The 23788-nt window shown below is 38.2% G+C and overlaps 1 protein-coding gene across 9 annotated transcripts in view; it reads right to left on the bottom strand.

Moving 5' to 3' along the window:
- HP1BP3 (heterochromatin protein 1 binding protein 3) overlaps positions 1–22796 on the bottom strand; it is a 29939-nt gene extending 7143 nt beyond the window's left edge. The window contains exons 1-9 of one of the 9 annotated variants that reach the window (XM_074218223.1): positions 22691–22796; positions 17096–17293; positions 16559–16655; positions 13386–13536; positions 12227–12386; positions 8659–8802; positions 7085–7165; positions 4971–5125; positions 54–144 (exon numbers count right to left, since the gene is read on the bottom strand). In XM_074218223.1, coding sequence (XP_074074324.1) covers positions 54–144; positions 4971–5125; positions 7085–7165; positions 8659–8802; positions 12227–12386; positions 13386–13536; positions 16559–16655; positions 17096–17191 — 975 coding nt within the window. In that variant the 5' untranslated portion in view covers positions 17192–17293; positions 22691–22796. The other 8 variants (XM_074218224.1, XM_074218222.1, XM_074218220.1 and 5 more) reach the window with 8 other exon arrangements.
- Positions 22797–23788: the final 992 nt, after the last annotated feature.

Below are 23788 nucleotides of genomic sequence, written 5' to 3'. Positions count from 1 at the left end.
GAATAAAAGGATTAAGCCAAACATGTTCTAAAAATGAACTTTTGGCCTCTGACCTGGAATGTCCCAGAAGCTCCTTTGCCTGTGATCTGCTCTAACTGGCCTTTCTCAACTGCTCTCTGCAGTGCATTCTTTAACAGTTGAGGTCTGTGGGGGAAATAAAAAGCACAAAATAGGTAAAAATCCTACAAATTCAAAGCAACAAACAGGTAGACATAGTTTTCTAATGTTCCTTCAGCTGTAAACTCTTATGATGTTCTGTTGCCTTTTTTAAACCAGACTGGCCAAACCACCATTTATCTAGAGATACCTTAGTTTTCTGAATGAAAATACTCATCACTCCTTTTTTGGGGAGTTTGAACACGTACAGACTTCCAAATGATGAGAACTCCCATTATTTATTCATTCATTTCATTTCATTTCATTTCATTTCATTTCATTTCATTTCATTTATTTATTTATTTATGGCATAGTTCCAAATTGCTCTCCTAAATGGCTAGAGGAATTCACAATTCCAACACAGAGCATTTTAGGTACTTATTTTTCAACAACCTTTCTAGCATTTGTCTTTTCCCTCTCTGTCAACTTAACCAATCTGATAGGAGTGAGGTGGTACCTCAAGAGTCATTTAGTACTTTCATATTTATTATATTGGCTTCAGCTAATCGTAGAGCAATTAATCTATCACAAATTGTTTAAATCTGTCTTTTTTGTGTTTTGTAATTGTGCTAAAACAGATCCTGTGTATAAATTGACAGATATATTTCCAAACATTTAGTGCAGTTTGCAGATATTTTATATGGAATTTCTCTATCCCTTCCTGCTGGGTTTTGTTAAAAATGCATAGAAAAGCCAATGACTCATTTGAGTTTATTTTATATTCTGCAACTTTGCTAAAGATGTTAATTGTTTTGACTAGGTTAGTTAACTCTCTAGGGTTTTCTAAGAATACCATTATATCATAGGCAAAAAAGTGATAGTTTCTACATTGCCTATGCTTATTCCTTCATTTTCTTTTTTTTTTCTTATTGCTATAGCTAGTATTCTACATTCTATTTTGAACTGTAATGGTGATATTGTACATCCTTGCTTTAACCTTGATCTTATTGGAAAGATTGCCATTTATCTCTATTACTGACAATGCCTGCTCTTGGTTTTAGATAGATAGTACTTATCATTTTTTAAAAAGCTCCATTTATTCCTGTGCTTTCTAACATTTTTAAAAGGAATAGCTGCTGTATTTTGTCAAAAGTCGTTTTGAGGTTTTTGGCATCTACTGCTATAATCTTATTATTTTTGTTGTTGATATTGCCAATTATTTTAGAGGTTTTTTTAAAAATACTGAACGAATCTTATATTCTTGATAAAAATTTCAAATGGTCATAGTGTACAATTTTTGTGATATATTACTGTAATATCCTTGCTGATATTTTTAAAAACTTTTTGAATAGATATTCATTATGGAAAATATATTTCCGGTATCTTTTGAAGGATGAAATTATAATTTAAAGTGAACCTAGAATCAGTTGTTCTTTAGCTTTAGCAGCAAACAGCTGTCTGAATAACTGAAGTTGCTATATGATTACTACTAAATGTAATTCCTAAATACTAAGCTTTTGAAGATTTTCTGAACTTGTTTCCTTTTCTATTTAAGTACTTTGAAGCATACTTGCATAATAATATAGTTTGATTCTCCTAGTATAGTGCTTGGTATACAGGAGCTTAATAAATGCTTGATACTTAAATGCTTCTTCTATTGATCTTCATTCAAATACTTTCCACCAGGCTTGTCTCTTCCAAGTTTCTTCATAGTAGTGAATCTTCTTAATACAGAATTCTATCTCCTCCTCAATTTATTCTCATTCTTTTGAATAAGATGTATTCTTCTAGAGTCATGTTACAATGATGGGTTTCAAAGAGGTCAAATTTGCCTTCCTGCTTTGGAATCTTCAAGATTTATATAAATGTGTCTAAGGCAATGGGTTTCACTGCTGGCTCTTTTTTTTTTAAATTTTTGTCTCTGGTGAATTACTGGGCAACTCTTTCTTCTGTTCTTCTTATCCACTCTTTTCAATTTAATGCCCTTTTGATTATATTTGCAAAACTCTAGGCAAATATATCTTAAACATCCCTTTTTATGTATATTCATCCAAGCTCAGGAACTGGGTATGGGAAACCAACACTGTCCTGAGATGATCTTAACTTATTCTTTTGGCAAGACTATACAGTATTAGTGGTAGGAGGGTCACCAGACAATCTAGTTCAGGTTCCTTTTCACAGCACTAGTTCTTTTTCATACAAATGCTTTTTTCCCTAGCTACACTTCAATAGAACAGACAGCTGCTAAAAACATGTCATGTTTCCCAATTCGTCTTTCCCTTCTTTAGCCTTTGACAGGACAATATTAATAAAATATTCACCTGTGACTCTAAGACTGCCCAGGATTTCATAAATCTTAGCTGGGTTTTCTATACTTTTAGTAGCATCATTTGTGTTCCAATGACTCACAAGAGGTGGTCAATCTGAGAAGTAACAGGCAGTCCTCCATTATAACCCAGATATACAAGCTGGGAAGACAGCAGAACTTTGTACTGTTAACGTCAATTTCAGTACCCTTCACCAAAGAATTAAAAAGTAGTGTTCAAATCTTTTGCCTCTGACTCTCATGGGATTTTATATTTGACCACTCCTTGAAATATAGGCCAGTTTTTTCTTCAGAGGATGAAGTCACTCATCTCCCATTGCTATGGAAAGCATATCATAGTTAATCCTTACATCCAAGTATTCAACATTCCCTTTCCCCTCCCTCCTTACTATCAATTTTTTCCTCCTGACACAGGTCAGGGTTGCCTTCTAATTCTTTAGATGTTTTCTCTTCTTTTTTCACAATGAAATCTTTCTTCCATTAAAAAAAATGAAACCCATAGAGTATATATTTTCCCTGGTAACCCAGAGTAGAGATGCATTCCTCAAGGCTAAAGAGGCATACTGGATGATAGTAAATCCATGAATTATGCTCAGCAGGTTGTTTATAAATGACATTAAAAATGTTGAGATGAAGAAATATGGAGGTCATCTTCACAGATGAAACTATGAGAATCAATGAACTATTTTATTTGGAGAGAATTATGAAAGAATGAAGCATAAAACCAAGGACTAAATATTGGGATATCTACATTTAGGTGACAGGACACAGGAAAAAAGCTAACAAAAAAGTAGAAGGAAATTATGAGTTGTATGGTTTCATAAAAGTCAAGGAAAAAAGTTTAAAGGATTATTAACACTGTTAAATGACACAGAAAGGTCAATAACATGATGAACAATAAAAGGCCTTTGGATTTATCGTCTTCGATGTACTGATAAGTAATCTAGAAAACTACAATGGAAGTAATTTTGGTCACACCGAGACACATATTCTACATTAGACAGAAAGGTACCCTTATATAAAGTGTGAAGGAAAAAATATTGCATAAAAGGTTAAAAGAACTGGGTTCAGGTCCTTGCTCTGCAATTTTGGATAAATATCACTACTTCTTTGCGGTTTTTGTTTCCTCACCTATGAAATAAGGAAACTGGATTAGACCTCTGAGATTCCTTCTAGTTCTAACATTTTATGATTCAATTATATACACAACAAGTTAAAAGTCCTGTTGGATTTTGTCTCTTTGTTCAAGCCCTACAGAATCACACAGAAGAGAAAACTTCTGGGGAGCTACTGCATGTACCTATAACTACATCAGTAATTTTTGCAACAGAGGGATTTTAAAGTAGAATGAATTTCCATGTTCAAATGTTCATACTCTATTGCTTTCTCTGAGTTTTGCCTTTGTGGACACCAGAATGATTACAAACCTTCATGATTAAGTGTTAAGTTCTAATAAGTTATTTAATTAATGCTTAAATTTTAAATCAAAATAATTCAATAGTTTTCTAAACATTTTGCTTCTGGATTAAAATTTTAGTAATTTGATTTGCCTTGGTTATTCTTTTTCTTTTCTTTTTTTTTTTTTGCCTTGGTTATTAAAAAAAGAATTGATACTAGACTAAAAATTATTCCATACTCTGAATAGTAAGAAAAAGTTCAGGGCATATCTTTTTTTTAAAGTTTTTTTTTTTGCAAGGCAATGGGGGTTAAAATGACTTGCCCAAGGCCATACAGCTAAGTAATTATTAAGTGTATGAGGTCAGATTTGAACTCAGGGCTGGTGCTCTATTCACTACACCACCTAGCTGCCCCTAGGGCAACTCTTTTGAATTCTATTTCAATAACAATATCTGATACTTTGGACTGAAGAAGTGTGCAAATAAATTATTAGGTAGCACAACACAACTGTGAAATAACCACTCTATCTACATTTTATTTTTAGGGTTTTTTTGCAGGCAATGGGGTTAGGTGACTTGCCTAAGGTCACACAGTTAAGTCAGTATTAAAGGCCCGAGGCCGGTTTTGAATTCAGGTCCTCCTGATGCCAGGGCTACTACTCTAACCACTGTACCACTGGTTCTCTACATTTTAATGTATAATTTTAACTTCAGCTCCAAAGTGAAAGTCTAGTGACGCAAACTTCAATAAATTCATATATATATAAGCTCAAATTTGCAACCAAGCATAGGAGATAAACCCAATGACAGTTAAAAATATTTGCAAGTCATATCTTTTATACAGCTTATGTGTGTATGTATGTATATATATATATATATATATAATATATATAGTTTTATAAATTAACTATATATTTACATATATCTTTTCTAAATTAACTACTACAAAAATTTGCCTACAATTTTACAATGGAGAAATCACACTGGACTAGAAGTATAAGATTCCAACCTCCTGTATGTCTAGAAGAGAATCAGTTCTAACAGCTGACAATTCTCACTGACCTGACCAAATTCCAACCTTGGAAAGGGTCAAAGGAAAGACATTTTTAATCCCAACATTTCAGAGCATGCACGTTTTCAATTTTACATACCTGATATCCACCTTAAGTTTAGGATAATACTGAGATACATATTTCCTGATCAGGCTGTAGGAAGCTTCTTTAGGTTCACAAAGACGAGTGAAGGCCAGTGGAAGAACATCTTCCAATTTTACTTGCTGTTCTGGAGCTAATGTAGAACTACTCTTCTAAAATGCAAGAGATCCCAAATATAAGTCACTTCAAAATAGGTAAAATTTTGTTCTGAAATACTCTAATATATAAAACACTACATCAAATAGAGTAGATGATGTAGGAGGCTTAACTCTCTTCAAAGATGTGACAAATTCTAAATTTATGTCTTTTTCTACATTTCTTTTCATACTATTTTGCTTCCACAAAATACTGTTAAATCAATGGAGCTGAGAAACATTAATTTCTTTCTAGATATCCAAAACATATTACCCATCAGAGGGTACAAGCATATGTATACTACATACATTAGGTCTGAAAACATGTGGAAGTCTCTAGGTCTCCATTAGGACATTACACCCAGATTCAGGGAGCCCAGAATATGCAGACTAAAATCATGGCAAATTTTTGGAGTCATTTAGGAAATCATTCCCTATATGCAGTTAACAGAGAACAGCAAGAAGTTTGCATTAGATGCTCACTCTGTGCTAAGTGACATGGTAAAAATTCCCACAAGTGAGCTTATTCAGAATCTGGATGATGCCTACCATAAGAGATACACATGTGGAAAAGGTGGGAAGGGTTGCAAGGATGATGATGAAGGGGAAAGTCTTTCCTTAAGCCCTGAATCAACCTCAATTTATCTATAAGTTATTTTCAGAATTTGGTTTGTTTAAAACTCCTCTGCTCTATGCATTTTTTTGCTAGCCACATGATCTTAGACGTAGTGATTAGGTTTCCAGTTGACTCCTTGAGTTTTTTAATTCACAAGGTAGTTTTAACTATAGTCTCAGTAGCCTTCTAGTTTCCAATTATTTCTGTGGGAACAGAAGTTCCAAGTTCCCACTCTGGATGCCAATTTTGCATTTTCTCTCTGCCGAATTTCCCATAGTGGCCTCCTGATTCCTAGCTACTCCTGAGACCAGAGCTTAGACAAAAGAAGGGACTGGGAGGGAGCAGGTAGCCATCTGTCCCTCACCTTGAACCAGGACTAAGGGGACAGGGCAATTTGATAAGGAGCAGGGTCAGTGTAGCATTTCTCTGGCACACTCTCCTAAGGGTCCCAGGCACTGGCTGTTTCATTTTTTTCCCAGTAACACTTCCCTGTTGTTTTCCATTATCACTGCTCTTTTTTCCCCATTGACTGTGACTCTTTTTGTCCTACCACCTTCTTGTCCCTAAAGCACAGTTACATAAAACTTTTGAATGAAACAGTGTAAAAAGATTCTTGAAGTATCTATCTTTTTTCCTCTCTCTCTCACTGAGATTTGGAAAGATAAAGGCCACACTGATAATGGTGAGGTTTATATATTGTAGTAGGTTTGTGTGAACTGAATTTGAGTATACAAAGGACTAAATTAAATTTCAAAAGAACATATAAATCATCCCAAGACATTTGTCCCAGAAACTTGGGGTGGGATGGCATGGGAAATCTCAAGGGTTGAGGGGTGTCCTGTTGAGTTAATATCCACTTCTCCTTCTATCGCCACCAAATCTGCTACCTTTGTCTTTAAATGATACTCAGAAGAAATAAAATGCAGAGATGGATGAGGTAGGGGTTCAAGGAAGTCTACAGAAGCAAGGAAACAGGAAAGGAAAAGTGTAAGGTGGGCAGAATAATAGTTTTTATGGCCACCTGGTCCATAGCCTAGATTGGCTGTTTATATCTGGGAAGTATATGTCAATAATTTAACACAGAGATAATTTAAATATCATGGTGTTTCACAAAACCTCTGTGTGTGCGTATGTGTGTGTGTGTTCTTGTGGATGGGTGTGTGTAGGTGGGTGTATAGGGGCTAAGGAAAGATCCAAGGATGTGAGAGAAAAAATATACAAAATAAACTAGGTGCAAGTGTAGGGAAAGCTTGAAAAACTTTACAACAAAACTTATTAAACCAAAATAGATAACTATAATAATAATAATGATGATGATGATGATATAGCCTTCAACTAACCTATGGACAAATACATCTTACCTTTCTGTCTTTAGATTTCTGAACTGTTTTTCCTGCATTTGGGACCACCACAAAACTCCCAGAAGCTCCTTTTCCTTTTACCTGAAAGTTTTTAATTACAGTAATAATTATTTCTATTGTTAAATAAATTTATAATGAGATTTAAGCCTTTACACTACACTAAAAAAATTATAGTGCTTTTGTCATTTCAGACCCAAAATAAAGTCCTTAACTTAATTCTACAACAAGGAAGGGGGAATCTCATGCTTTCTAAGTAGTTTAACGAGCTACATTAACAAATGCTAATTGTGAGGACCACAAGGCTTCTTTAAGAACTGTCAGTTAAAGAGAGGAAAAGACTTCTTATGTGAGGTAAAAAAAATATACCCATACACATATATGTGTAGCATTCCTATAAAGATAACCACTTCCAAGCAGAAGTCTCCCTATGATTTCCATCATGAGAAACCTTCCTCTTTTTAACAGGCAGAGATTATTATTCTTCAAGATGATTTTCAGATCTGTTTTTTTTGCAAGGCAATAGGGTTAAGTGACTTGTCAAAGGTCACACAGCTAGGTAATTACTAAATGTCTGAAGCTGGATTTGAACTCGAGTCATCCTGACACCAGGGACAGTGCTATCTACTGCACCACCTAGTTGCCCCCTCAGATTTTTTTAGTATTTACAGTTTTGTTTTCATCATCTTTCCTGAGCTCTTGCTATCCTGGCTTTCTTTACATTCTTTACAGTAAGAACTTAATCTAGAGGATGGGGTTATCTAAGTCAATTAACTGTTAAAAAGAGTAATCAAAAACTCATCTTTCAATTAAGGAAAATTCAGATTAATACTTAAATAGGTGGCACAGTAGATAGAACACTGAGTCAGAAGGACTTGAGTTCAAATCTGACCTCAAACACTTAATAATTACCTAGTTGTGTGACCTTGGGCAAGTCACTTAACTCCACTGCCTTGCAAAAAAACAAATACTTAAATTGATTTAACACAAAACCAACTTATGTGCCTGTTTGTTAATACAAACTATATCAACTGTTTGTGCCTCTTGTTAATACTTTTTAAAACAATTTTAATCCTCTAGGAACCTCTAAGACAGAAGAAAGATCTTTAATGCCAGATATGTGGTATGGTTCAAATAAAACAGATTTTCCCCCAAATAAGTGATATACTTTAGTCTGATGTAGTTCAAAGGCATAAACTGAAAGATCTGGGTTTTAGACCTGGCTCTGCCACCACTGTAATGACATGAGTTTAGACAAGTCTCTTCTCCTAAGTCTTCATTTTTAATTTATTATCAACTCTGCCAAAGTATCTGAGCCCTCCCCCCCGCCAAAAAAAGGAAAATAAAGTCAGTTGAAATCCTAGTTTATGAAAACTCTTCTCAGCATACTGAATTACAATAAGAGTAAATTAACTGTTCACCATGAAACAATAATAGGTTTTTGGGAAAACAAGTTGAGAACAAGCTTCCTAACCAAATACAGGAATGATAATCATCAATATATATTTCATATAGTACAACATAATAAGCTATATAATAAAATATCTGAATATCCCCTTTGTTGGAATCATCATTACCTGCCTGATGACTCCTCTCTGTAATTCTCTCTTCAGTGCTTGCTTAAGAAGATAGCCTCTTCTCTCTAGCTCCAATGAAGGATATTTGTGAATGATATATTTTCGTATGGCAACAACTGATGCTCCAGTCTTCTGAAAGCATGCCTGGAAAACAATCAATCTTTCAATCAACCAACATTCATTAAGCACTTACTATTATCACTTACTATTTGGCAGGAGCTGAGATTCAAAATTAAAAAAAAAAGTCTCTGCTTTTAAGACTGAATTTTCATTCTACTGAGATAGACAATGAATATATGGATAAGAACAGATCAACAAAGCATCATTAATTAAGTACCAACTATGGTCTAGACACAGGAGATACAAAGAAAAAGATACTCCCTACTCTCAAGAAGCTCAATGTGCATAATAGACGCCAAATCCTCTAATAAAATGTAAGCTCCTCAAGAACAGAGATTGTCTTATTTTCTTTTCTTTGTATCCCTTGCTCTTAGCACAGTCATTAAGTAAAAGGGAGTCAAAGAGCTATCAGGTAGAGGACTTCAGAAAAGAAGACAGTGCCTAAGCTGCATCTTTTAGTATGGGAGGGACGTTCTGAGGTACAGCAGAGGAAGACTGAAGATGGCCAGTATCAAAGTCAGATATATGTGGTGGGGTGGCCTAGAGAATTATGTGAACTAAGACTAGAACCTCAACTGGGACCAGATTAAGGGGCTTTCAAAGTCAAATACTGGGATCAATAAGGTAGTTTTTGAAAAGGAAGCAATCAGTAGCTGGGGGTTAGGTTCAGGAAAAGCTTCAGCACAGAAGATTCAAGTTGAGTCTTGAATGAAGAGAAGGATTCTAAGAGGTGGAGCTAAGAAGAGAAGGGAGCAGATGCAAGATGGAGCAATGGGGATGAAGGACTGCAAAAATAACTTAATTTGGACTATGGAACTCAGGAAGGGGAACAATGCATATAAGACTGTTGTGAAAGTCTTTAAACACCAGAGAACTTATATATTATATGATCCAAAAGCTAACAAGGAACTCCTGGGGTTTATTGGTTAAGAGCATGATGTAATCAGACCTATCCTTTAGAAAATCAGTTTGACAACAGTGTGGAGGATGCACTGGAGAGAAGAAAGAACAATTCAGAGGCTATGGATGAGAACCTGTGCGAATAGATGGAGAAGGGGTTGGGTGCCAAAGATACAGTAGAGATAGAAATGGCAATATTTGACAACTGTCTAGTTATGTGGGGTGAGAGAAAATGAAGAGCTGAGGATGATGTCAAAGTTGTGAGTTAAGAAAACTGGAAGGGATCTCAACAGAAACAGGGAAACTTGACATAGAGGTAGTTTTGGGAAAGGTTATAAGTTTTATACGCAAGATGTATTGGAATATCTCTCAGGAAATACAGTCTGAAATACGCATCAGGCGCTGGAGATAGGACTGCAGCTCAGTCAAGAGGCACTGGCTATCGAGAACTGAGAGTCATCTACATAGCTGATACAGATGACTTACCAGGAGAAAGGATAGAGAGAGAAAAGGTTGATGACAGAGTACATACACACTTGAGGTCCATTTACAAGGAAGGATATGAATGATGAGCCAGCAAAGGAGCAGTCAGATAGGGGAAAAAAACCCAAAGAAACTAGAGGAGAATAGTACTTAGCACAGTATCTAACATCTACTTAATATTAATGCTGGCTGAGAGGGTCATGAAAATCCAGGGGGAAAAAAAAACAAATAGAGAAGCGAGGATGAAGGAGTGGTCAGCAGTGTGAAATGCTGTGGAGAGATCAAGAAAGATGAAAGTGAGTACAAAGTTACTAGGTTGTACAGTTCAGAAGTCACTAGAAACTTGGGAGAGTAGTTTCAGTCCAGTGATGAGGTCAGAAGTCAGACAGCTAAGTACCAAGCTGTTGACAGGACAGTATATTGAGGAAAGAAATGCAGATTGCTTTTTTGTTTTGTTTTGGTTTTTGCAAGGCAATGGGATTAAGCGACTTGCCCAAGGTCACCCAGCTAGGTAATTATTAAGTTTCCGAGGTCGGATATGAATTCATCAGGTCCTCCTGACTCCAGGGCTGGTGCACTATATCCATTGTGCCACCTAGCTACCTCCAGACTGCTTTTTCTATAAATTTGGCTGAGAAAGAGAGAGGGCAGAGTAAGGAAGTTTCAGAAGATGACAGAGCAAATCTTGGAAAAGATTCTTTATTAGAAATTGAAGCAAAAAAAAGAATCAGATGTATCAAAAAGCTCTGAGGGAGTTCTTATGGAATGGTCTTCCTTAATAAAGTATGAGCAGTGATTCTTAGCTGAGAGAAAGGGGAAAAGATGTGAGAAATGAATTTCTGTGGGGAAAAATAGGGAAGAAATAGGCATTATGGATGGCCTTGCTACAGTGAGGACCCAAGTGACATGAACCAAATACATGGTGGACTCAGTCAGCTCCAATTCTTCCAGTTCTGTGCAGAGGAGGGAGATGGGGGCAGTAATTCTGGATTCGAGTTGAGCAAGGCATCTATCAAAGGTAAGACAAAGGAACAAGGGATTTAAGAGGAGAGAACTGTAGAGCACTGAACTGGTGAAATCTACAATTGAGTACAGTTCTTGGTGTCTCACAGGTCTTCTCTTCTCCAGGCTAAATATCTCCCACTCCTTCAATGACTTCTATATGACTCAACACTTCATTATCCTGGCTGCCCTGTTCTAGACTTTTCCAAGTGGCCACAATATCTTTGCCTCTTGGCCCAAGATTGAATAAGCTTTTTTGGGGGGGTTTGTTGGCACCATATTACACTGTTCAAGTGTTTCTAACCACATATCCCAAAGTGAATGAAGATGAAGTGAATCTGTTAATGCTTTCATCAGAAACTCAGATGTGAGATGGAAATGAATACAATAAAAATATTTTGTTATTGTTGTTTTTAAATAAAACATGATTTGCTTAGGAACAGTCTTATATTACCTTGAAATATGTTCAGTCCACAGAGTTATTTGCAACAGTATAATAAAGTACTAATCTAAGAACATACTTAAAAAAGAATACTTACTAATTCTCATAGCTATTTATAGTGATTATAATTTTTTAATCTTACAGCTCCTTAGTCTTATTACCTTAAAAGAGAAATTTTGCAGGTAAGCTAAAAGGCATGTGCTGTGATATCTTTTTTAATAATAGTTTAATTTTAATTAACAATGCTCAGTAAATGCAAATATGACTATCGTTTTTAAAAGTATTAGGATATTACATTGGTTCTCTACTATTCAAATCTTTGCAGAGAAGAAAACATAAGACAGATTTTTTTTGTAAAAAGTCTTTAAAAAAAAAGTCAAGCAAATGGGGCAGCTGGTTCGCAAAGTGGTTAGAGCATCAGCCCTGAAGTCAGGAAGATCTGAATTCAAATCAGACCCCAGACACTTAATAATTCCTAGTTGTATGACTTTGGGCAAGTCACTTAACCCACTGCCTTGCAAAAAAAACAAAAACAACCCCCTCAAAAAAGTTAAACAAATGATAAAACTAACATAAAAATAAACTGTCAAGAATATAAATTTAAAAAGAATTTTCACTTGCCTTAATGGCCTCCATTAGGATTGCATCCATTTTGGGACGTGAGGAAGCAGCCATGTGAGTTTGTTTCTGTGCTCTAGCAAGTTGACTGGCAGAAAGAGTAGCCCAGGAAGGGATTGTTTTTTTCACTTTCTTTTCCTTTTCTTTAGTCTGGTCTTTCTCACTTTATAATAAAAACAAAAAGTTCAATTAAGCGAGATAAACTTTTAAACAAGGAGGGTCATTTCTAAAAGGAGAGGCAATCAGGGTAATATTATTTTTTAAAATCTAAGAATTTATATAACAGTATAATTTTTAACACATCGAATTTTATAAACAAAACGGAAGGTGTTTGTTTTTCACGTAGAGAAGAGGAATCATTCAGATTGGCAATGGCCTTCAGGTTCAGAACATAGAAGAAATTAAGTCAAATAAGGAAAAAAGCTACAAATACAAGAACAATTTCAATAAAGACCTAAAGTCCAATTAGCACATTCTTTTAGATTACTGCTTCACCCCATAATGAGTACAGTATCATTAAAATACTTATAAACATAGAGGAAGACCTTCTGATAATTTTAACAGGTTGTTTATATTTCTTTCTACAGACCTGGAGAAGGGTAGAGGATTCCCAAAAGATTTAAACCTGGAATTTATAGTTCCTGGGGATTTTTTACTCTCTCTCTCTCTCTTTTAAAACATATTAAACATGAGGATAATTAACATTGCTTAGGTCAAGAACGAAAAGGATGGAATGAATCTGAGAATCAACTCTTTGTCATCTAAATTCCATATTTTGCAGATTAACAATAGAAAATCTTGTTCAAAATTTTAAATCTATTCATATTATTACTGTTTAAAAAGACCCTCTTTTAGATCTTTACAGTACAGTTATTATTTTGTCTCAAGAGTTACTTTATGAATAATAAAACCAAACATGTGCATATTAAAAAATTAAGTATAAAAACACTTTCTAAAGCCAAATATGAATTATTTTTGTAATATCTGAATTATCAGCTTCATTAGTTCAAGGTCTAAGAAGACCTAACTTCAAACCCTTATATGGGTTTGAAAATTATCTATTTTTCTTCTCCAAATCTGCAATGGAATAATGCTATCTCAATTTCTTTTACAAGGAATCTGATTCAATATTAACTAAGATAAAGAGGACAAAATTACTTACTCCTTTTTGGTTTCTTCTGAAGGCTTGTTTTCTCCCTTTTCCTCTTTCTCTGGTTCCTTTGGCTGTTCAGTTTCGCTTGATGTAGCAGGTGGAGTTTCATTTTCTTGCTCTTCTCCAGTAGAAGCAGACTCCTCTGAACTTACGTCTGGTTCTAAAATGATATTTTAGTAGAATTACATGAGTATTTAGAAATCTCAGACATAACCCTCTAAACAGGAAAAATGAAACTCTTATTAAAAACAAAACAATCACTTTTAATATCCAATAAACCACTGAATACTGAAATCAGCCCCAACTGGGTATCATGAATTCTGAGTCATTCCCACACTTAGCTAGGTTGGTCTTCAGGTAAAACAAACAGTCCATAACGAGACAAACTTAATACCTTTTAGATCAACAGTATTTAACAGCTTTTCTTCTGCTGGAATAGGTTTTTCTTTTTGCAAGGCAATGGGGTTAAGTGGCTTGCCCAAGGTCACACAGCTAGGTAATTATTAAGTGTCTGAGGCCAGATTTGAACTTAGGTACTCCTGACTCCAGGGCCAGTGCTCTCTCCACTGTGCTACCTAGGTGCCCCTGGAATAGGTTTTGAGAACCGAGTCACTTTCTTGCCATAACAAGTTATCAGGAAAAGGATGGATATGTAATGAAGGATAGGAATACTTTTGTGTATTCCTGCCATCTCACTTGTCTCTTTCCTGTTGTTATATAATAATAAAAATGAATATCACAAATAAAAAGCCAGCTTGTTAAGAAGAGCATAAGGAATACATAAAAATCAAACATTTTCAAATGCAAGTTAGGTATGAAAAGGAAGAATAGACACAAAACTACCATCCTACAGAAGGCTCAAGCTAAAAGAGGAAGAATATCTGCATTTACCCTCAGTTTTAGTGTCAGGGTAGCAACCAACTATACAGCATTTTCCAACTCTGACTAAAATGTCTAAATAGACAGCTTCTTTCAAAATGCTTTTACTGATACACAGAATCAGTTCAAGTATCAGTTTTAAGGCACTGAAACTTTAAACAGCAATAAGACTTTGGGACACAAATTGTGAGAAACGAAGTAAATTCACAAACTCAACTTGCAAACAGTTGTCTCTGTCACTTTTTTGAGGTCTGTTTATCCATTCCTTTTCTCCATTTGGGAAGTTGATTTGTATTATCTTTCTGATATGTTACTTCAGTGTTCCATCCTATACAACAATACCCATTTATTTGTTTTCTCTTTTCCAAATTAAAGCATGTTTCAACCAAACTTCTTTAATGGCTCCTATGTGAATTCCTGCCCCTGCCCATTACACTTTCAATTCTAAAATATTACTATCACAATAAAGTCCTTTTGTAACAGTGGTAAGGGGTGGTGTTGCTAGATACTAACTGTGATAGATAGGCTTATGCTAAGAGTTGTATTAAGATGTATTATACATTTGACCATTTATGGGGAACATAATTTAACCAAAAGTGTAACTGAATCTTGTGGTATGGAGTTTTGCACTGTAATTTTACTCTACACCTAAATAACTGAGATCTTTCTTCTCTCTTTATGTTTATTCATGAAATCATATATTATAATCCTGCAGAACAGCACACTCAAAAATGGCTTTTAAATTTCCTTCAAGCTGAAATGTGGGATCACGTGTTAAAAATTTTTTAAATATGCTATACATTTACTTATCTGTGTGCACAGGTTGTAATCCATGTAAATCTCCTTAAAGATTGGGATGGCTTTCTTGAAAGACTTGCATGAACTCATGTCAAGTGAAGTGAGCAGAACCAGGAGAACAATGTACATATCAATAGGAACATTGTCGGGTGATCAACTATGATGGACTTATCTCTCTCGGCAGTTCAATGATCAAGGACAATTCTTAAAGACTTGTGATGGAAAATGCCATCCACATCTAAAGAGAAACTATGGAGTCTGGATGCAGATGAAAACATACCATGGTCACTTTAAAAAAAGTTTTGTTTTCACTTTCTCACAATTTTTCCCTTTTAATTCTGATTCTCCTTTATCAACATGGCTAATATAGAAATATATTAAACATGATTGTGCATGTATAATCTATATCATATCACTCACTGTCATGGGGAGGGAGGAGGGAAGGAAGAGAAAAATTCAAAATCTTTAAAAAAATCAATGTTGAAAACTGTCTTTACATGTAATTGGCAAAAATAAAATTAAAATTAAAAAATAAGACAGGAATGGTTGTGTACCCTGTTTAGTAAGCAACTGATAAATGTTTGTAAATTGTCTCTTCTATGAATAGTTAGCCGAAGAAAAATTTGTATATTGAGATCAATAATACCTTTATTTAAACAGTACTAGTTAGCTTCTTAATCTCTCAGCAATTAGCTTTGCATACAAAAGAATAAAGGGGGGCATTATTCACATGAATTACTTTTGCTGTTTTCCCCTAATATAACTACTATGCTCACTGCTAATATAACTACTAAGCTCACTGTCCTTCACTCAGATCAGCATTTGGGATTTCTTTCCCTTGACAGCTGGAATACACTCAGAAAATTAAAACTAACTGTAAAATCAATCTAAGCCAACCAAATCTAATCCTTATTCTGTGAAAATTCAGGTTCCTTTTAAATATCTCAAGGGGATAGTTAAGAAACAAAAACAATTCATGTATATCTCATTTCCAACAGAGAGAATACGTTAAAATTTTAAGCTGAAAATTCTTCTAATGATCTACCTGTCAAATAATTTCATTTACATTATTCAAACAATTCAGGAGATTCTACTCCTTCATATTGCCAAGACCCAAAAACTTTTCCTACCGATGAACTCTGTGAATAGAATTCCTGTGACACTTAGAAGGGGATTCTTAAAAATCATCTAGTCCAAGTCTCCTCATTTTATAGTTACTTATTTATAGTTGACTTATTTATTTTTTTTAGGTTTTTGCAAGGCAAATGGGGGTTAAGTGGCTTGCCCAAGGCCACACAGCTAGGTAATTATTAAGTGTCTGAGACCAGATTTGAACTCAGGTACTCCTGACTCCAAGGCTGGTGCTTTATCCACTACACCACCTAGCCGCCCCATGACTTATTTTTAAATGACAATTCTATATCAGGTTTAATTTGGAAACATTCTAAAGAGTAAAATGACACAAAAACGACAATAAAACAATCTCCACCTCAGTTTCACTTTACCTGGCTTCTCCTCCCCACCTTCAGCTTTTTTGCTTTTGGGAGGAGTTTCCCGGGTAGAATTCACAGCTCGACGAATGGGCATGGTGTTATCTTCACCCTTCCAAGAGAAGTTCAGAGATAGACAAAATCAAATGATTATGACAAATTGCTGAATTAAATCTTTACTGGTATTATTAAGGGGTCCTAGTTGGGTGTTAGATGTTGGAGAAATCTTCAAGCTGACTCCAGGGTAACTTCTCTGAAGGTGAATGATTATTTTTAAGGAAATACATCTCAAGCTTTTTTATGTTCTTATTTAAAGTGACAACTAACAATCAATTTTGTTTTATTTTGAATATGCTTCAAAGGATTTCATGAATTTTTAGAAGAGTGGGAGATGAAAAGGATACCTGTGCACCTTTGGTTTTGTCAGACTCATAACCCAGGCTCCTAAAAGTAGGGGAGGGAAAATGTACCACCACGTAGCCCCTGGCAGGACTGGAAGTCAGGGATAGATGGATCCAAGGGCGAGAGCTTCAAGAACGGGCCAGCCCCTACCTCACCTAACTTGTCCGCGTGGATCAGCTGAGCTCCTACTCTGAGTGGGAGTGCCTTAGGATGGACGAGTTCAGCTTCAGACGTATCAGTCGCCATTTAAATTAATTTCTAGGCCCAAGTGCAGGTTACACTCTGAAGCCTCAGCTTTTAACCACAAGGATTTTTCCTAATGGTTTCACAGTGCAGTGAGGAGTCAACCTAAAGTACAGAAAAGATCTGGTGTGAAGGTTAACAAAAACAAAACTAAACTAAAAAGTCTAAACTTTTTGTAAACCCAAAGGAAAAGCATATGGCTATATAAATATATATTTAAATGGAAAATGACTTGGTCATCTTCAAAAAATATAATTAACAAAATATAAAACTATTGAAAGCAGCAACTAAGACAAATGCAGAAGCCAAAACAGGAGCCTAGTCAGCATTGAGCCTTCAGGTGAACAAAGGAGAAAAGGCCAGGAAAAAACTCAATAGAGAAGTAAATCTACTTTCATCTATGAATTTAAAGAGGAAAGCATATGATTATAAGAAGCACTTTTCCAAAAAAAAAGAGAGAAGGCTTTTAGTCTAAAGTGAACAGTCAGGGAGAGTCTAAACTTTCTGCACTAGAGTCTTACAGTAAGAGAAGCAATTTTCTTCTCCTTTAAAGGGAAATCCACTCTGTACTCAGAAGGGTGGTGGTGGCACAGAATATTACATCACAGGGAGATTTGAGAGACCTGGGAAGCAAAGCTAGGATTTAAAAGAGCAGCACTACACTAAATTCCAAAGATTTTACATTTCACATTTCTTAAGTAATCAAAAGATGGAAAAAATGCACAATCAAATATTTGTATTTAAAAATCTCTCGATTTTTAAAAATTGTGACAAACTTAGTAGCTGGGATATTATATTTGTAACAAAAACACAATCTACCCTCAAAGTGTCTAGTTTTTTTAATAAAAATTTTTGTAGATTTGCACTTGTGAAAAAAAGCATAAATTAGCAAAACGATAGAATCTGTTATTCCAAAACTCCTAGATTAGGTTCCAAGTCTAACTAGAAATGTACAGGTCTTCAATTCTAAGGGTAGGATTGAGGAAACTCAAAACCATAAATGTAAATAACTGTAAATAACAAGGAAAATAACAAACTTTGAGATCATTTGATGTCTAATCCTAAAGCATTGTTTCTGATACATAATAAAGATGATGATGATGACAGTCTTTAAAAGTTTGCAAAGTGCTTTATAGATATTATTTTTTCCTCAGAACAATGCTGGGAGATAGATGGGATTCTTCTTTCTAGCCTAATGAAGAAACTGAGGTATTGAGGAATGAAATGACTTGCCCAGAGTTACACAGCTACTAGATTTGAACTCAGGTCTTCCTGGCTCCATGTTCAAGGTTTTATTTATCCTCTTTCCTGGTTACACCACCAGGAAGACTGTTCAATGACTGTATTCTATCAAAAACTATATATTTGAAGCTGAGATGACATAATCTCAAGATATGGTCACTTTTTTAAAGTGTAAAATGCTTCAGAAAGTTCTTTTCAAATGAGTTCTTGATTATATGACCCTATCATGCACCAAGGGGTATCTTGTTTCCTTTCTAAAAATATTAAAAAAGAAATGTGACATTCAATAGCATAAATGTTGAGGAAACACAAAAAAATCTTTCTACTAAAAATGTAAAGGTAGGTGCATCCTTAACGTGAGTGTCTGCATATCGCTGCACAAATGAGTCCTTGCTTTTACCCTTTTTTCCCCATTCAAGAAATCTAAGGCCAAGAGCTCTGGAATCATGAAAATCTAGTCATCTTGAAAAGTTACAAATCAATACAAATATGTACTGACACATGTTTCACATTTAGTAATAACACTGTTGCTGATTTCAGTTGTCCAAGGAAAAAAATTGTTTTTAGTATGGAAGGTCTAAATCCTTTCTAAATGCTACTAACATTTGAGGGTATGTTTACTATTTTTTAACTGAATGTCACAACATTCTTGAAAAAAAAAGATCATTTTTTAGTGATTAAGCTAGTCCTGGAGTTATTACCCATTCTTAAATTCAATGGATTAAAAAAAATAATGAAATGCTGAGAGATACTCAGATTCTAAGTACTATAGCTAAAAGAACACCCTATACCACTAAATTCCTATGAAGGTGGTAGGGAGAGAGCAAGCACTTATTAATCATGTACCATGACTGTGCTAAGAACTTTACAAATCTTATTTCATTTGCTCCTCACAATTTTATAAGTTAGATGCCATTATTCTCATTCTCACTGTCTGAGTTGCAAAGTCCTTCAAACCCAGATCAATCTTCCCTCCCTTTCCAGTCTTATATTTTGCTCCTTCCTCCATGCATACCACAACCCAGTTACATAGACCTTGTAGGGATGTTGGTTTTGTTTTCATAGTCTTTCTTATAGTTGGTGAGTCTCTCCTTTTCACTGATTTACATGTGTTATGTCCATTAAAATATAAGTTCTTAGTGTACAGAGTGTTTTTGCTTCTTTCCACTTCCTTATCGGTGTCCCCAGGGCCACTGAAGTGTCAGAAAGTAGGAAGCACTTAATAAATGCTTGTTAATTGATAGACACCTTGTGAGGGACCCATTCCACTACAACTATTAGGTTCTAGATAAAGGAGAATGTAAAGAATTTCACTTTAGATTTGTGACATAGGACACTTTAGACCAGTAGTATCAAACTCAAAAGAAATATATATATATATATATTATATATATACACATACATACATATATGTATATATATTCATATATGAAATGACTTAAGAAATCACAAATTAACATTATTCACATTGTATTGTAATTTTATTTATCTTATATTTTCCAATTACACTTTGATCTGATTCTGGCCACACCAGAAAACTGGGGAATTTAGAAGATGGTATCGAGTTTGACACCTCTGTCCTGTAGCGCTTCTGGAAGTAACCCCAACCCCATGAAAGAAAACATATTAAGTTTGTATCATGGAACTCTATGCAAAACGGGACATTGCGTAGATATTGCAATAAATTGGTTTTGCCTCTAAGGATTCACACAATGCAAAAGAAATATTCTGTACTCTCTTTAAAAAAATACTTGCAGAATTGTATAATTATGTTTACTCTTTTCTTCCTATCAACTAAAATAAGCTTCAGAAAAAGCCACAAGGAAATCTAAAATCATTTAACACTGTATTCTGAATGCTCAAAAAGAACCTGAAAAATAAATAAAAGAAAATTGGGGGGGGGATAAAAAGAAGAAAAAAATGTTTCTTAAGTGAAAGTAAAGGTGTATTTAAAACTGCAACTTAGAGTCAGATCTTTTTTCTAGAGGAATTCCGGGGGAGTTTTACAATGCAACTTAATTACAATAAAGTCTTAGCAAGATAGAAGGAAACATTAGCAAACCAAAAGACTAAATACACAAAGATCTAGGTGTGCCAGACAAATGCAAGTTTCACTTCAGGCTAGTTAGTGCACCACCGGGAGTAAGGTAGAGAAGAAAGGAGTCATTAACCTCTTTTACAATTTTCCAATTAACAAAGCTAACAAAACCCATTCACAATCCATTAGCTTTAGCCTTACAGAAAACAAACTACTTTAGTAAAAAGGTTGTAGTTTAAGGCTTTTTATGGAAGTCGTCAGAAAATGAACGAGGACTTGATTTCTTTCACAGCTTAGGTTATTTCAATTCGATCAGTAAAACATATTTACAAAGCAAAATTCTGATATGTAGTGGTATTCAATTCGGTTCCTTTCAACTGAAAAATACTAAAAGCCTAAGTAGGAATCTAGCAATCATTGGTTCAGTGTATTTTCATTATTATATGTTATAGAAAGCCCTGATACTTGAATCCAGTACATAAAGGTATGCAATATTTGGCATTGTACATAAGGTAGCAAAGAATAGATAACGCCAAAGGATTTGAATAACTGTTCAAATTTTTAAGGAATATACCCACAAATTTACCAGCCTTAAAATTTTGCTTTAAAATTTTGAAAAGGTCTCCTTGGAAAAAAGTCGACCTAAACCCAAACTTAATGGGCGACTTTTAACGTGAACACTTTTAATTAAATGATGGCCAGAAGCACACACTCAGATTGTAAGCAAGGTGCAAGTACTCACTGTCTACTTAGCATCTGTTTCAAGGAGGGCAGCAGGATGCGTGGAGGGCACAAAATAGTAAGTAAGCCACAGCACAAGTCACTAAGAGGCTCGACAGGATTTTCACACAAGAATGTGAATTTTTTTTCCAATTTGCTTGGAAATTATTTAAAAATCTCACTTGATGTGCTTTCAGGCCCATTATTTTTTTTTAAAGATAGTTGGTTAAAGAGCCATACAGGCATCAAAGAATCAAATCACAATAAGCATAAAATGGAATGCGAGGATCCCATCACTGCCTTCATGTGTGTCACCATTTTACTGACATGCTTCTGCCCATCTGGTCACAACAGATCCGTCTGCATGACAAGACGTGTTTGTAAAAGGAGTCCCCCAGGATTAGGAAGTTGGCCCAGTTAGAGAATTCTCAGGAGTTTCCTCCACAGGAGAAAACTGAGGCCCGGGAAAGCTGGGCCTGGCTCGCCACTCCCGACTGCTCACGCCCCGGGTCCGGCCGCTCGCTCTCTGCCCACATCACCTTTTCCCGAAACACCGATCCAATCCGGCGGGGCCCCAGGAAACCCCCACAGTCGCCGGGCCGGGCCGGGCCGGCGCCTCTACAGTTCCGTCCCGTCTTTGACTGGGACGGGGCGGGGAGGGTCAGATCAGGGACTTCTCGGGGGACTGAGCCCCTGTACGAGGGCCCCGAGGGTTCTGCACCGGCCCGGCCCGCCGAGCTAACGCGGGCCCCACACTGGCGGGGTCTGGGGGTGCAGGGGCGGCGCGGTGGCCCGCGGAGGCCGGCTGGCGGCCGCCGACACTCACCGAGCCGAGCCAGCCCCGGGCCTCGGCCTCCCCCCCGGCGCGGCCGGCTCCGTAATGGCGGCGGCGGCGGGGGGCGGAGTCCCGCGGGAGGGCAGGGCCCATCGCGCGCACCGCGGCCAATCAGCGCGTCCCGAGTCTTTCCGAGGGCCAAGGACGGGGAGGGGGCCCGGAGCGCGCGCGGGGGCCAGGCAGGCCCCAAGCCTCGCCGTTCCGAGGATGCGCAGCTCCGCCGGGGCCCGCGGGGGACGCGTCGGCCAATCGGCGCGGGGCAGGACAGGGCGCGCAGGCGCAGCCCGGCCTCGGCGGGGCCGGCCCGGGAGGGAACCTCCCTCTCGCCCCCCCCCCCCCGCCCCGCGCCACTCGGCCCCCTCCCCCCCGCGACTGCAAACAAAACAGAGGCGGGAGCGCGCGCGCTAGCGGGCCCGGGAGGACGCGCCGGCGCGAGGGGCCGGTGGGAAAGGAAGGGGGGCGGTTTCGGGGACGGCAGACAAAAGGCGCCGGCGCCCCCTCCCCCCGGGCGGCCCCGCGGCCCCTCGCCGAGGCCCGGCCCCGCCCTCCCGCCTCGGCTCGCCGGGCCTCGCCTCAGGGAGGGGCGGCCTCGGCCCGGCCGCTCGGGGCCCGCGGGAACCCGCCGCGACCTCCCCCTCCGCCCCGCCAAGCCCGCGGCCTGCCTTACCTCTGCTTCTCCCCCTTCCAGGCGCCCACGTCCCCCCGCGGCCCGTCGGCTCCGCGCCCGCCGCCGCTTGCCGCCGCCGCCGGCTGCCTTCCGCGGGTCCGTCCGTCCGCCAGGTCCCGCCGCCGCGCTCTGCAGCCCCGCCCCCCTGCCCGCGGCCCCGCGGCCTCCGCGCGCGCGCCCCGCCCGCCTCCCCGCCCCCCGCGCGCGCTCCCGGCGGCCCGCGGGGGGCGCGCGCCCTTCCCCGCGGCTTCCGCCGCCGCCGCCGCCGCCGCCGCCGCGGGCCCGGCGCGGCCTAACAAAGCCCGGCGCCCGGCGGCGCGCTGCCCGAGGCCCCGACACGTTCCGCCCTGGGCGCAGACCCCGGCAGGGCCCCGTCCGCGGCCCAGAAACAATTAGACCCCAACTCCACAAGAGAGGAAAACTGCTTTTCCTAGTTCCTAGTTAACGAAACCTCACCTTGCGCCCCGGCACCGGGCTCCCCGAGGATGAATGGCAAGCCGACCCTGAACACACAGAAAGGAGACACGAGGACCTATTGTCACGGCCGCACGCGGCCGTGTCGGCTCCGCGCAGCGCTGTGTCCTTGCCTTGGGGGGGAGGAAACGCCACAGACCTCGCGGGGCCCGACAGTGTAGCGGCGTGAAGCCCGCAAGTCGCCCAGCCCAGCCCTCTCCGCTTACACATGGGCCAGCCGGGGCCGAGGCAACGGGGGCTTCTGCAAGGGCAAACAGGTCATAGCACACTCCTCAACAGCACCAAGCGCTCCTCATGGCCTATATCCATCATCTATCCACCTATCTATCCATCTATCCATCATCTATCCATCTATCTCCTTTTCTTGCCCTTCATTTAAGCACTAAGTAGCCATGCTTTCAAACATAGCTCAAATGACCTTAAAGACAATTCCCTAAAAAGGTAATTGCAACCTGAATAGGATGCTTTACTATAATTTGGCAGTCTCCCAACAAGGCAGGGTCGCTTGTGTCTGTTGTGCTCACCCAGTGTTTGGTAGTAAACCAAATGGGAGATAACAAGGCATGTTTATGTTTACATGATAATCATATTTAACTAGTATCGATCTTGCTAATTCATCTTTGG

The sequence above is a fragment of the Macrotis lagotis genome, chromosome 1, assembly GCF_037893015.1.
Source record: "Macrotis lagotis isolate mMagLag1 chromosome 1, bilby.v1.9.chrom.fasta, whole genome shotgun sequence".
In the NCBI taxonomy this organism is placed as follows: Eukaryota; Metazoa; Chordata; class Mammalia; order Peramelemorphia; family Peramelidae; genus Macrotis; species Macrotis lagotis.
This window is presented reverse-complemented; position numbering and strand designations above follow the sequence as displayed.